Here is a 12,877-nt window from a genome sequence, read left to right as displayed (position 1 = left end):
AGTTCCATGTGGTTGTGCATGTGTGTGCGCTGTGAGGTTTAGAGAGAGAGAGAGGTACAGTATATTCAGGCTGCTGTAAACACTGCCAGTCTGTGTCTGTAGTGCCATTAAATCAGTCTGTCTGCTCTATCTAAACACCGATGCTGTACCATCTGTGGCCAGCTGGTAAAAGCCCCGCCGGAGCTGATCATCAATTGGATCATTAGCTGGATAATCAACTGAACTGTCTGACAGTCTTTTAATATTTAGCCTGCAGCTGTTTAATCATAAGCATATTTGCAGCAATGAATATGTACAGTATGCCCTGTAGTATGAAGGGATGAGATATGAGAGGAATTCTTTCTCCGTGTGTGAGACACACTTAGTTTGTTTTAGTTCTTGAGTGTTTACAGCATTTCCTTTACAACTGCAATCCCACTTACTGTAGGTCAAATATACCAAAACATTGCTTTTTCATCTGCATCTACATCTGCACTATTGCATCAACGGGAAAGTTCATATCTTACTGTCATTTTCAAAATGAAAAACTGCCAGAAAGACGAACATTTTCATAGTTCACAAGTGTGGAAAGAAGAAAGGATACAGCCGTGCCTCACTATCATCTGAGAGACAGTACTGGTGCCTGTGTATCTAACAATGCACTGTTGCTACGTACAGTATTTGTGTAGTGTCATTTGTGACACAGGAGTCTGTGTCGATGGACCTGCCAAAGTGTTTTGTGGTTAAAACGAGTGTAGTTTGGTGTCCAGGTGGTCCTGGACTTAGTCATTCACCATCTCTCATTTCCTGTCACCTGTTGTCAACGTCACAATATTGTTTTTGTCTTATCAAGAGCCTCTCATAATCTGTATCATCAATCTCATTTCGTTGACGGCGACCAAGAGATGATGAGATGTTCTTGTTGTAATGGACGTGCTATCTCTCTCTCTCTCTCTCTCTCTCTCTCTGTGTCCTTCAGCTCTCGGCAGCAGCCCGGCGTGCGAGCGCAGCAACCCACCCAGTGTGCAGGCGTGTCTGAGTCGAGCGGGCGGTGGGAAGACTGACAAGAGCAGGGGGGGGGTCAATGGAAGAAGCTCTTACTGCAGGCCCCGGCTGCTTTCTAAACCAAAAGGTACACGACGACAGCTCACAGCCGTTCGGCAAAAACACTGCGTAGTGGGAGCGTCAGTGGACACAATTGTATCGGTCTGTGATTCATATGTGAACGCTGATTGCTCTTTCTCCAGTGACCCTTTCTCCCACTGTCTGACCGGAGGACTTACAGTATATGACTCCAGGGAAACAGTGAAAACAGGAATTGAGTTATGTAAATTGGCCTGGGATCGGTGAACCTTGAGCCTTGTTCCTTTTTTTCTTTGAGTTCAGTAAATCATTCTACACAGATAAGACGAGAGACAGAGCTCCATTCTTTCTGCTGCTGTAAATCACGCAGGGAATTTGATTCCTAAAACATGTATGTGAGACGAGTAAAACTGCTCAGTTATTCTATGCTGAGCTGGGTCACTTGTTTGTCACTTTCAGCGTGTTAAATACAGCTCAGTGCCCTGTGTGTGTGTGTGGTAACATTTGGAGTAGCTTATACCGCCCTCTTCAGGTCCAAACCAAACATTGCAGAGACATATTCCCTCATGAGAAAAATACAAGGCAATCATCTGAATCTACCAGCATCCAAGACAGTCTCTAATGCTCAAAGTGTTCTCTCCGTCTTCTCTGCAGTGCCTCCAAAGCCGTCACATCTCCAGAGCCCGGTGACGGAGGTCAAGTCCCCGCTGGGCCACATCCAGAAAGCACCACTAAAACCGGGCATGGAGGAGAGAGGAGGAGGAGGAGGAGGAGGAGGAGGGAGAGGAGCTGTGAACCGGGAGAAAGTCAGGGAGAAACACTCCAAAGTCTCAGACCTCATCAACCGCTTTGAGGAGAACAGGTAGGGGCTCTTTACTCTCTGTTGGTGTGTGTGCCTTTTTTATTTATTTTATTTTTTTTACCATGACACAATGGTTCTGGTTGAATAACTCTATCTACGCCGCTTCATAGCTTTTGTAACGACACAACCTCACTCTGGCTCTCGTAATCACAGTGACGGAAAACGTTGTCTTTCCTAATGTTTTCTATGCCGGTTATTTCAGGGATGAAAAACAGAAGTCCCTCGTTTTAAGTCTTCAGCCTGACTCACTTGATAGTGGCGCAGACGAGAGGCGTAGACAGAACAAGCTGAGATTAGCCACTTGCCTCGCAAGCCAAGCGTTAGCAAAGGGGATGAAAGGAGATTTGTACAGGCGAGGGGAAACACAGATCCTCAGTCAGTTGTGGGACAGGACTCAGTGTTGCGAGATGAAGCCCAGGAGAATGAGGTAGGATCTCTCCCACTGTCTCAACGTGAATGCCTGTACTTTGATCTTGTTGCCTCATAGTTACATGGTGATTTAAGTATTCTGTTGGCTGTTGGCTGTTGGCTTACCACTGTTTCCCCCTTCTTTTTTTTTGGTGCATCACTTCTTGATTTATTACAAGTCATATAAGTTTTGGTTGTAGCCAAAGCCTTGTCTATGCGAGAGAGGCCCATTGAAAGCAGCGAGAGGCACAACGATGGTGCCCTTGTCCCAGCTGCTCATACAGTTGAAGACAAAAAATATTCGATCTGCAGCAGAAGCATGCCCACTAAAATTTCACTCAGTATCTTCAGTCTCTAGTAGCCTCATATTCAAACTCATCACTGGCTTGGAATCCCTGGGAACAGAGTTACACAATCGAACTCAATCCCAGGCTTTCACCTTACCTTTCATCACATTTAACAGTGTTGATGTGAGGTTAATCAGAGAAATTGGGTGTATCCTTTTCATTCAGACTCTGTGGGGATTAGCCCTCTAGTGGCCTTGGAACAGAAAGAAGAGAAAGGCCCCCAGCTTCCGAGAACAGAATTAGCCTACTAATATACTAATCTGGTTCACATGTCCCTTAAAGGCACAGGACTGCCACATGGCAAGTGAAGCTGCTCTTAATTCTCGCCTATAGTTCAGCCTATTTTAAAACTCTGCCATGTACTGGAGCGCTTACTGTGCTATTTATATGCAAGAGAGGAACTGCACCTACACGCCACAAAGTGTGTTTCTCTGAAAACGGTATTAAACTGCAGCTAATCGTGGTATTACTCAGTCTTCCTGTGGATAATATTGTTTTACGTTCAAACACACTCAGGTGGCCCGACAGCCCAGAAGTGATTAATCTGTGGAGTGTTTCACCAGCCCGCTGTTGTTCCTCTATTTATACATACTTCCTGTTTCTACTGGACACTGATGAGCACAACAGTTGAACGTCGCAGATGCTAAAAAATTCACCCGCTTGGCTGGTGTTTTTTGTAAAGGTTAGATCACATATATAGTGTATATCTTGCTTCTTTTCTGCTAGAAATAGTAAGTGCTATCAGTTTTGCCTAGATCCGACAGTTCTACAAGAGATGTGAGAGCAGCAAAACAGAGCTAAGATACAGTAGCTGCTGTAGGTCGCCGCTTGCTGTAAGACTGGAGGTCCGGAGGGTAATTTACAGGGAAACAGCTGGACTGACTACCGGCCCAGGATGTAGAGCAGCTGAATGGTGACATTGTACATGCATAATGTGTGTGTGTTTTTTGTGTTAATCTTGCTTCCGTTCATGTGCTGTATTTCAAATTGTCTCGTGCAAACAGTTTCATTTCATTCGTGTTAAAGCAAAGAATGGTAGAGATGTTACAGTGTATGTATATATAATGTGGGTTCTCCTTGGAAGTAGGACAGCATCTACCTCTGGGGAGTAGTGTTGTACCTCTCCCCCTCCTCCTGTTCTCCTCATTACTGTACCTCCATTCCGTCTTTGCTCTGCACACACACACACACACACACTTCCTCTGCAGTACACCAGCTCTCAGCAGCCTCATAAGACAGAAGGAAGTTTGTGCATCTCCACAGTTTTATTTTTAACTCTGTCACACTCGAGTGCAAAACCTCTCTGCTTACCGACACGTCCATTCTCCCCGACCAAACATGCAGGCTTGAGCAGCTACTGAACCGACTCCTGTAATTTTTCTACTACTTCTTTTCCCTTTTTCTCAAACGTTCTTGTTAGTTAACTCTCTTTTTTTTTGTGTTCTTGACCAACTTCCTCCTGTCCCTCTGTTCCTCCAGCGGCACAGAGAACAAGAGAGACGGCTCTCCGCTCAAACAGACCAGCAAGTCGTCCAACTGCAGCCCGGCTCACCGCGCCTACCAGAAGCAGACGGAGACCGCCGGGACTCAGGAGAACCACACCTCCGCACCCACCTCGCCGCAGGATGCCCACGAACCGACGGCTAACGGGACGCTAGCTCAGATGGAGCAGGACAAGGACATGGTGGAAAACCCGGAGACGAACAGTGACAGTGTGAGGATAGAGACTGCTGAGCTGGTAAACGGTGATTGCAGGAGCACAGAACAGACTGGTGATCATTCACCTCCACAAACAGACAGGACTGCTACAGAAAGCCACACTGAGAAGGAGGACAGTGGGACTGAAATAGAAAGTGAGCATAAGAACGAAGAAGGGAGCACCGACCACAAGGTACGTTTAAATTTGTTGCCCTTGCACCCGAGTGGTCTGTGTATTTACATCCTTTGTGTTATATATTTACAGACAGCTGCCTCGTTGCTGTGACTCTGCAGTCTCTGAAAGACAAACTGTCAGCATTTATTCATGCTCTGGGCTTTCAGCACAATTAAATCTTCTGAACTAATTCAACTCTGGGTCACCCCACCATCGTAAGGGTAGAGTTACAGTGTGTGTGTGTGTGTGTGTGTGTGTGTGTCTGAGCGGTTATTTTCTACGAAAGCTGAACAGATGTCCAACGCTTGAGCAGCTGAGTTCATGCCCCCCCCCCCCCCGTACAGATTATAAATATCTCAGGTTCAGATTAATCTCTGTCAAACAGCAGTCTCTATGGTAGGAGAGAGGAAGAGCCATGAACAGTGCTTTCATTCACCCCAGTGTTCAGTTGTTGCTGTTGCTGTCTGACTTGAAAGGGACCTTTGACAAGCTGACACTCGGAGCCATTGCATGTTCTCCAGTCAAATCTAATCGCTAGTCAAGATATTATATATATATATAAAATTTGAGTAGCTTGGTTCCAATTATTGGATTTCTGATCATTTCTTTGTGCTGTTTGGAAACATATTGAATTAACATACGGTAAAGCTTCTCTTTGTGTTGGCTAGTTTAAAACAACTTCTTCAATACCTCTGCCACGTTATTGCCCTTTATTTGTGCCTCTTGCGTTGGTGGAACAAGTACTCCGATCCTTTACTTAAGCAAAAGTACCAATAAAACCATGTTAAAAACACACACTTCAAGCAAAAGTCCTGCATTTAAGTAAAAGCCTAGTATTAACTGCACACTGTAAAAAAAAAAAGAGACAATTTAAAAAAAAGGATCAAGTAGATGGAGCAGAACCACAGATGTCATGATTTTTATTTCAAGCATTCTTCTTCCTTGTCAAAAATTGGCGCCTACATTACCCACAAATCAAATTGACCGCTGGCAGTTTGGTCAGAGATTCAGGTGTGTTATGCTAGCAGCTAATGTAGCATCGAGCCACTAGCCTCACGTAGAGATGAGGAGCCACCTGCTCCACACCTCCAGATTCTTTTGTTTTCAAACTTATAGTCTTCAGCCCCAACTGACACCGACTGAAGTGACATCACTTGAGGATATTTATCAGACTAAAAGTGTGTTCTGCAGACAAATGCTAGTTAAGTCCAGTGGTGGGACCCTTCAATGGGTGACAAGATATACCTGAGGGGTCGTGAGCTGATTGTTAGTGGGGCAGGAAAGAATAATTGATTTTTCTTTTCTAATATTTGCATTTTATGTGGAATATTGAAAACAAATTTTGGCCATGAGCAGTTGCTGAAATGAAGCGATCGGACAAGTTTCACTCTGGAACTGCTAACAACTCATAGACATCTGAAACATGAGGAGGGGCCCCGACTACACACTGCTTCTCTGTCAGGGGTCACAAGTCTAAAAGATACGGAACAGCTGGTTTCATCTGTAACAATGCATTGTAAACGCTTAAACATATGCTTGGCATATGTTTTTTTCAAATATTTAACAACTTTGAGCCTTCACCTTGAGAAAAATAATGTCTCAGAGAATTAGCAACGCTGTGGATGTATTGACAAGTGAATTGTGTAGAAATATGAGACTGATTGCTGTCAGATCATTTGAGAGGAGGATACTAATTCTTTGTGGTTATATATAGTGTCAGTATGTGTGGGAGATGTTTTGTAGAGTAAATTATGAGGCTACAGTTTGTTACATCGATCGGCCTCTCACACTAAGCTCTGTTAGACGTAATCGTGTCTGTTTGATTTGGTGTCATTTCCCTTCTTCCATAATTTCGTTTCCTGTTCTGAGGGCTCCTGCTGCACCACAGCCCGGCCCAACATCAGCTCAGTGTCAAGGACACACACACACAAACACACCAGTGCTACATGCTGCTGTATGCAGCAACAGTGAGACAAGGTTTAACACAAAGGCTGCGCAGACAACAGCAGACGAGTCACTGAGGCGTTTAGCCTGAATCATACAATGAATGCATGATTTACAGTCAACTTTGTTTAACTGAAATGCAGAAAATGCAGCACGTAGATGAGATCAGTAACCTGAAAGCAAACAGGAACTTGCAAATGACAATGATGTGGGAATGAGCACTGAGCTGAAACAAATGAATGCGCTTCAGACATGTTGTCCCACACTTCTGCATTATTCTCATTCAGCTCAGTTTAACTCCAGTCGCTGTGTTGAAAAACGTATCAGGCCCAATTTTCCTTTAAGATCAATCACTCATTAGAAAATGATTAGTCTGAAACGGTCATTATTACTGACTCTCTGGCTCAAGAATAATCTCACTTACTTTCATACTTCACTCATTCATCTACGACCAGATTTTATTTAGGATTGCCACACGTGTAAAGACTCCGATTAATACCCTCTGTTTTCAGGAGACAAATGAGCAGAAGCTGTTTAAGATCGCCAGTGAGCTCTTGCACACAGAGAAGGCCTACGTAACGCGACTTAACCTGCTGGACCAGGTGAGGAACTCAGTGAAAGCGACAGTTCACTTCTGTTTTTTTGACCGAGTCTGATGAAACGCGGTTTACACGACACAAGGAGGGAAACCTTATTAACTTCTCAATCATTTGTCACTTACCAGTTCTGCGTTGTACACAACTCTTTTCAGGTTTTCTGTGCTAAGCTCATGGAGGAGGCAAATAAAGGGACGTTCCCTGTGGACGTAGTGAAGAACATCTTCTCCAACATCAGCTCCATCAACGCCTTTCACAGCCAGTTTCTGCTTCCAGATCTGGAGAAACGCATGGGAGAATGGTGAGCTTCATTAAATGACAATAAATGCGATGGGGTTCTGTATGAAACTGTAGCTGCCTGCACATTGTCTCTCAAACACAGCTGCAAACTCATGTACACAGAAGCATGAGAATGATTAAAAAAAATAACAAATACAAACCAGAACAATGTGGTTACATTATTTACCTCCTTCACTTCACTTCTCTCCCTTCCCCCCCGCAGGGAGTCCACACCTCGCATCGGAGACATCCTGCAGAAACTCACACCCTTCCTCAAGATGTACGCCGAGTACGTGAAGAATTTCGAAAATGCCATGGAGCTGCTGAAACAGTGGACCGATCGTTCGCCTCAATTCAAGGCCATCATTCAGGAGATACAGGTACTGCACAGCAAATTCCAGTCCAGGAAAAAAATGCTATTTTATTATTGCAAAATCACTGTGATGTTATGACAATTTCACACAAATGTTTCATAGGATAAAATTATGAAATTTGGGACAAACAACTGCAACATGACTGGTTGGTATTGGCGTTAATTCTAGTTTTTTGGGGTTATTCCTGGACAGAGTCAAGAGGTCTGTGGCTTCCTGACGCTTCAGCACCACATGTTGGAGCCCGTGCAGAGAGTCCCTCGCTATGAGATGCTGCTTAAAGACTATCTGAAGAAGCTGCCTCAGGACGACCCTGACCGACGAGATTCAGAGAGTAAGTCGAGAAACTTCAAATTCCCACTCCAAGGAGTCATTTTTTATCTCACTATATTTAGGTAAACCATCTTTTTTTTCCCACCACAGAATCATTAGAAATTATCGCCACAGCAGCTACTCACTCCAACAGCGCCATTCGAAAATCTGTAAGTCCAGACGTCTTAAACCTTTTTTTCTCTTAGACTTATAAGACAGAATATCTTAGACACATTAACGTCCAACTAACATAAATGTCCCATCCTCATTTTAGGAGAATCTGAAGAAACTGATGGAGATACACGAGATGCTGGGTGAGGAGGAAGACATTGTCAACCCCTCTAACGAGTTCATCAAGGAGGGCCACATCCTGAAGCTGGCGGCCAGGAACACCTCAGCCATGGAGCGATACCTCTTCCTGGTGAGAGAAACTGTCAGGCATGAAAACATCTTCTTATCTAATGAGGGAAACGTGCTGAGGCGAGACTTTGTCTGCACAAGTCAATTGAAACAAATGAATAATTTCCAGCCAGGAACACCTCTGCGTTAAGACACATCAGGGGCACATGAGCAAGTCTCTCAATTACTGAGATTGCCAGATGATGCGATTACGTCCGGGTCGGTTTCTTATTAGCTTCAGGCTGAATGTCTCCCATCTGTGTAATTCAGGTTACCTGCAGTGTTGAGCACGGCCCCCTTCGGAACAAAACAAAGCCAGGAGGCTAAACTGGAATAGCGCTGATCCGTGCTCAGTGAAAAACTTTTCTTTCTTGTTCTTGCCAGTTCAACAACATGCTGTTGTACTGCGTGCCCAAATTCAGTCTGGGGGGGACTAAGTACACGGTGAGGACGCGGATCGGCATCGACGGCATGAAGGTCCTGGAAACGAGCAACGAGGACTACCCTCATACCTTCCAAGTGTCGGGGAAGGAGAGGATGCTGGAGCTGCAGGCCAGGTACATTTTATGCAGAATTATTAGAAATAACACAAGAGGTCATTTAAAAAAATGTCCTTTTTGCAAACTCCGTAAGGTGCAAAAACATCCCAGCTCCTCCCACATTGAAGTATGTAATTGTAGGTAATCTGGACCCTATACAGTATAATTTTACATATAAATGGAAGACCACTTATAAGCACACTCAAACGCCATATTTAAATCCTGTAAATCTCTAAATGCTCTTTGACCACAGCTAATTGCTGTGTTGGTATGACTTGGTGTTATAACAGGACTATCACATCAAGTTATAGCTTTACTTACATGAATACGTTTGAACGCTTATGGCTTTATTTGTCTTCCTCAGCTCAGAGCAGGACAAGGCAGACTGGATTAAGGTACAATCAATATACTTTAATTTTCTCATTTGATTATATATATATATATGTTTGAACGCCATGTCGAAAGAGCGACACGTGAGTCCGATGTTATCCGATGTTGTTGTCCTTCAGGCTTTCCAGGAGACCATTGAGATCTTCCAGCAGAAAAACGAGTCGTTCAAGAATGCACTGAGAGAAGTGGACGAAGTGTCGGTCAGTGTTGCATCACAGCTGCATGCACAGTTAAACTGTCACTGTTCTTTGCCGTCAACACCGAGTACGTTTTTATTTTGATACAGAATGCAGAGCTGGGGAAGCGCGCCCCTCGCTGGATCCGCGACAATGAAGTGACAATGTGTATGAAGTGCAGGGAGTCTTTCAATGCTCTGACACGGCGGAGGCACCACTGCAGAGCCTGCGGCTATGTAAGTAGTCTTGATGCTGTTAAGCCTGGCGTAATGCATGAGAGAGCGTCCATACGGGCAGTCGAGAGCAACCAAAGAACTCAAATGTTGATGAGACTAGTCACCTTTGAATTAAAGGGATTAAATAAGATAATATATTAAAGTAATAATAAGCATGGTCATAGTTGATTGAATGATGTTTAAAGATCTTCTCTACTGTTCTCTTGCAGGTGGTGTGCTGGAAATGTTCAGACAATAAGGTTGCGCTTGAATATGATGGCAACAAGGTGAACAAAGTCTGCAGAGACTGTCATTCTATCCTGAGCGGAAAAACGAGATCCGAGGTCAAGAAGAAGGGCATCCTGGAGGTGAGGAGGAGATGCTGATGCATACATTTTAGAGTTGCTCGAGTTGCTTTGTGATTCTCTTGCTAATATGCGGTCGTCCTCGCTGTGCAGATCGAGGCGGCTCAGTTCACAGGCAGCAGCATCATGTGCGGCTTCCTGCAGTACTGCGAGAAGAACAAACCTTGGCAGAAGGTGTGGGGCGTCATCCCCGAGAAGGAGAGTCTGGTGCTCTATCTCTACGGCGCTCCGCAGGTAAAACATGAAGAGAACATGAAGGGAAACATTTGATTCCCCATACGAATTTATAAATCTATGCATACAGATAGATGACACTCTCTTCATCCCTGATTGTTCTCCTTTTAGGACGTGAAGGCCCAGTGTACTATCCCCCTCCTGGGCTACAGTGTGGATGACAGCGCTCGGCCCACAGACCCCCCTGCCAGCTTCCGCCTCTCCCAGTCCAAGTCCACCCACAACTTTGCTGCCGATTCGGAGGAGCTCAAGCAGCGCTGGCTGAAAGTGATTCGAGTGGCGGTGACGGGAGAGGTGCCCGAATGCCCTCAGACCAACGAGGGCAATGCCAACATGACGGACAACAACAACACACAAGAGGCGGGTACCGATAGCTCATAAGGGCGTGTTTTCTACAAGCCAACTGCTGCTTGGATTGCTCGAGAAAGACGGGATGTGCAGATGCACACTCTCCATGCTGTCCTTGAACCTTAAAGACAAGTGGGAAAAAAAAATCTGTGCTGGATAAGCTGCCCTTCCTTGCCACTCTCCTGTTTCCCATTTGGTCTCCTGGATTTTCTCATAAACCCACATAAAGAACTTCTAATTCACTGCTAGAGCTGTGCTGGATTACTAAAGGACGTGTCCGGTGCTATCAACACTAGAGCAGAGGGGCCTCAGGACTGATCAACTTCCCTCAAACAGGCTCCATTAAGGACAGCTCAAAGTCTATAAAGACTTTGAATCTGTGTCAGCTCCTCTTGAGCTAGTGGATACCACAGCCGTACACAGCGCCCTGTACAGGATGTGAATCAAAGCGAAAGGACGGTCCGAACTTAGTCTGCTGGTGCTGTAACGCAACTCTGCGTACCCCTGTACAGTATAAATGTGTTTCCTTTTCAAAAAGGAACATTTGTGTTTTTATGTACAGAAATCAATCCCAAACTTTGTTTTGATAACATAGAAAACATCTAAGTATGATATAAAGTATTTACAGTATGTTGCCCGTTCATTGCTTGAGGAGATGTTTCCAAAACTGTGAAAGGTAATCATGTGGTTGAATAATGACGGTCTCCGTCTCTCATCCCTCAGTGAAACGTCATCATCTGTCTAATGCTTTTCAAACTCTGGATGCACATTGGCTGACCTGTCTGCTTTGCAATTGGTTGCACCTGTTGTAGTGTGTATTCTATGAAGCAAAGGAACTAGTTTGCTAATCAAACAAGTTTTAAATACAGTTTAAGTTCTTTTTTTATATTTAATCCAGAAAAACAGTCAACATCGAAGCTGCAGAGGCTCCTAGTCCTCCTCGTAAAAAAAAAAAAAAAAAAAAAAAAGCTTAAGCACACTGGAGCCTACAATTCCCATAATGCAACTCTCCAGCAACTTACATGAGGCCTTTCCAGCCAGTTAAATGCCGAAGTTTTGACAGATCTACAAAGCCTAACTCAAGATAACCCTGATGACATCATAGTGACATCATCCAACTGTTTCCTCAGCTTGAGCAGCACTCTCCATGACAAGTAAAGGTATAATGCCACAAATCGCTATGCTCTAACAATGTGTATTGTCATACATTTCCCAAATCTATGGCCCGGACAGTGCCGTTTGTATTAAAATAGCGCGCTGAAATCAGGTGTATTCTATATGGCATAATAACTGATGGATGATAGTTGTTCATATGCAAAGCTGAGGAGGATGAAGGTAAATGCTTGACGATCTACAGGACATTCAATCCATGTAGAAGGAAGATGAACAGGGGCCAGCAGGTTTTCTATTTAATGCCAACGCAGAACAATCACCGATTAAGGAAGCTGGTGCGAGAAATGTCAATGTTTTTAATGCTGTAATTAATTTTATTATTTAAAGTAATTTATAGAGTATGATGAGCATGATCTGTTAAAGAGTAGCACAAATTTGTTCCCCGACTGTCAACTAAGAAGCGCAGTAGGTAGATCTTTTCTTTCTGAGAGCAGATGTTGTTCCACTAACCCATCATCGGTTCTTCAGTGTGACAGCGACACACATGGTTGTGCTCAATCCTTGCCCGAGTCTCACCCCTCTCAATGCGTTCCCTCAAATACTCAAATAAAAAACAAGAGCACAAAACCTCCCCATCTGTAAGATCTGAATGTATATCCAGTGTTTTTTATGCCCCCCCCCCCCCCCCTCAAACGTTTGAGAATCTACGCACTTTACAGTCTTATAAAGTGTACCTTAAAAGAAAATAAAACGATTAAATACTCTATGGAGATCTTGCTCGTTTGTAATGTTGCATTGCTGCTTGACCTACGATGTGTTATCATGGCGATATAAACCAGTGCGACGCCTCAGTCACTGTGATGCTACTTTCACAGAGAAATGTCCTGTTTTGGTTCCTTGTTTTGCTTCTCCCAGTAAGATGTTTTTCACAATGAGTCACCCCAGACACATGGAAACAGGTGAAGTCAGTAGTCTCTGTTTGTCAGAAGTGGTGAACACTTTGAAGATGTGATCAGTAAAGCCCTAAAGATATGGTGCGATCTG

The 12,877-nt window shown here is 44.2% G+C and overlaps 1 protein-coding gene across 1 annotated transcript; it reads left to right on the top strand.

The window, feature by feature from the left end:
* Positions 1-979: 979 nt before the first annotated feature.
* Positions 980-12,599, top strand: fgd4a (FYVE, RhoGEF and PH domain containing 4a). The gene is made up of 16 exons (XM_076082108.1): positions 980-1,111; positions 1,717-1,924; positions 4,159-4,570; positions 7,009-7,098; positions 7,248-7,393; positions 7,595-7,751; positions 7,938-8,076; positions 8,166-8,224; positions 8,329-8,475; positions 8,838-9,010; positions 9,357-9,387; positions 9,502-9,582; positions 9,669-9,794; positions 10,004-10,141; positions 10,232-10,372; positions 10,484-12,599. The coding sequence occupies exons 2-16, from the start codon at positions 1,806-1,808 to the stop codon at positions 10,751-10,753; spliced, it is 2,229 nt and encodes a 742-aa protein (XP_075938223.1). The 5' UTR covers positions 980-1,111; positions 1,717-1,805; the 3' UTR covers positions 10,754-12,599.
* The last annotated feature ends 278 nt before the right edge of the window (positions 12,600-12,877 follow it).

This window comes from Anarhichas minor, unplaced genomic scaffold (assembly GCF_050575085.1).
Source record: "Anarhichas minor isolate MPS153535 unplaced genomic scaffold, ASM5057508v1 ptg000090l, whole genome shotgun sequence".
NCBI classification, from domain to species: Eukaryota; Metazoa; Chordata; class Actinopteri; order Perciformes; family Anarhichadidae; genus Anarhichas; species Anarhichas minor.
Note: the sequence above shows the minus strand (reverse complement) of the source record. Positions and strands in the feature narration are given on the sequence as shown.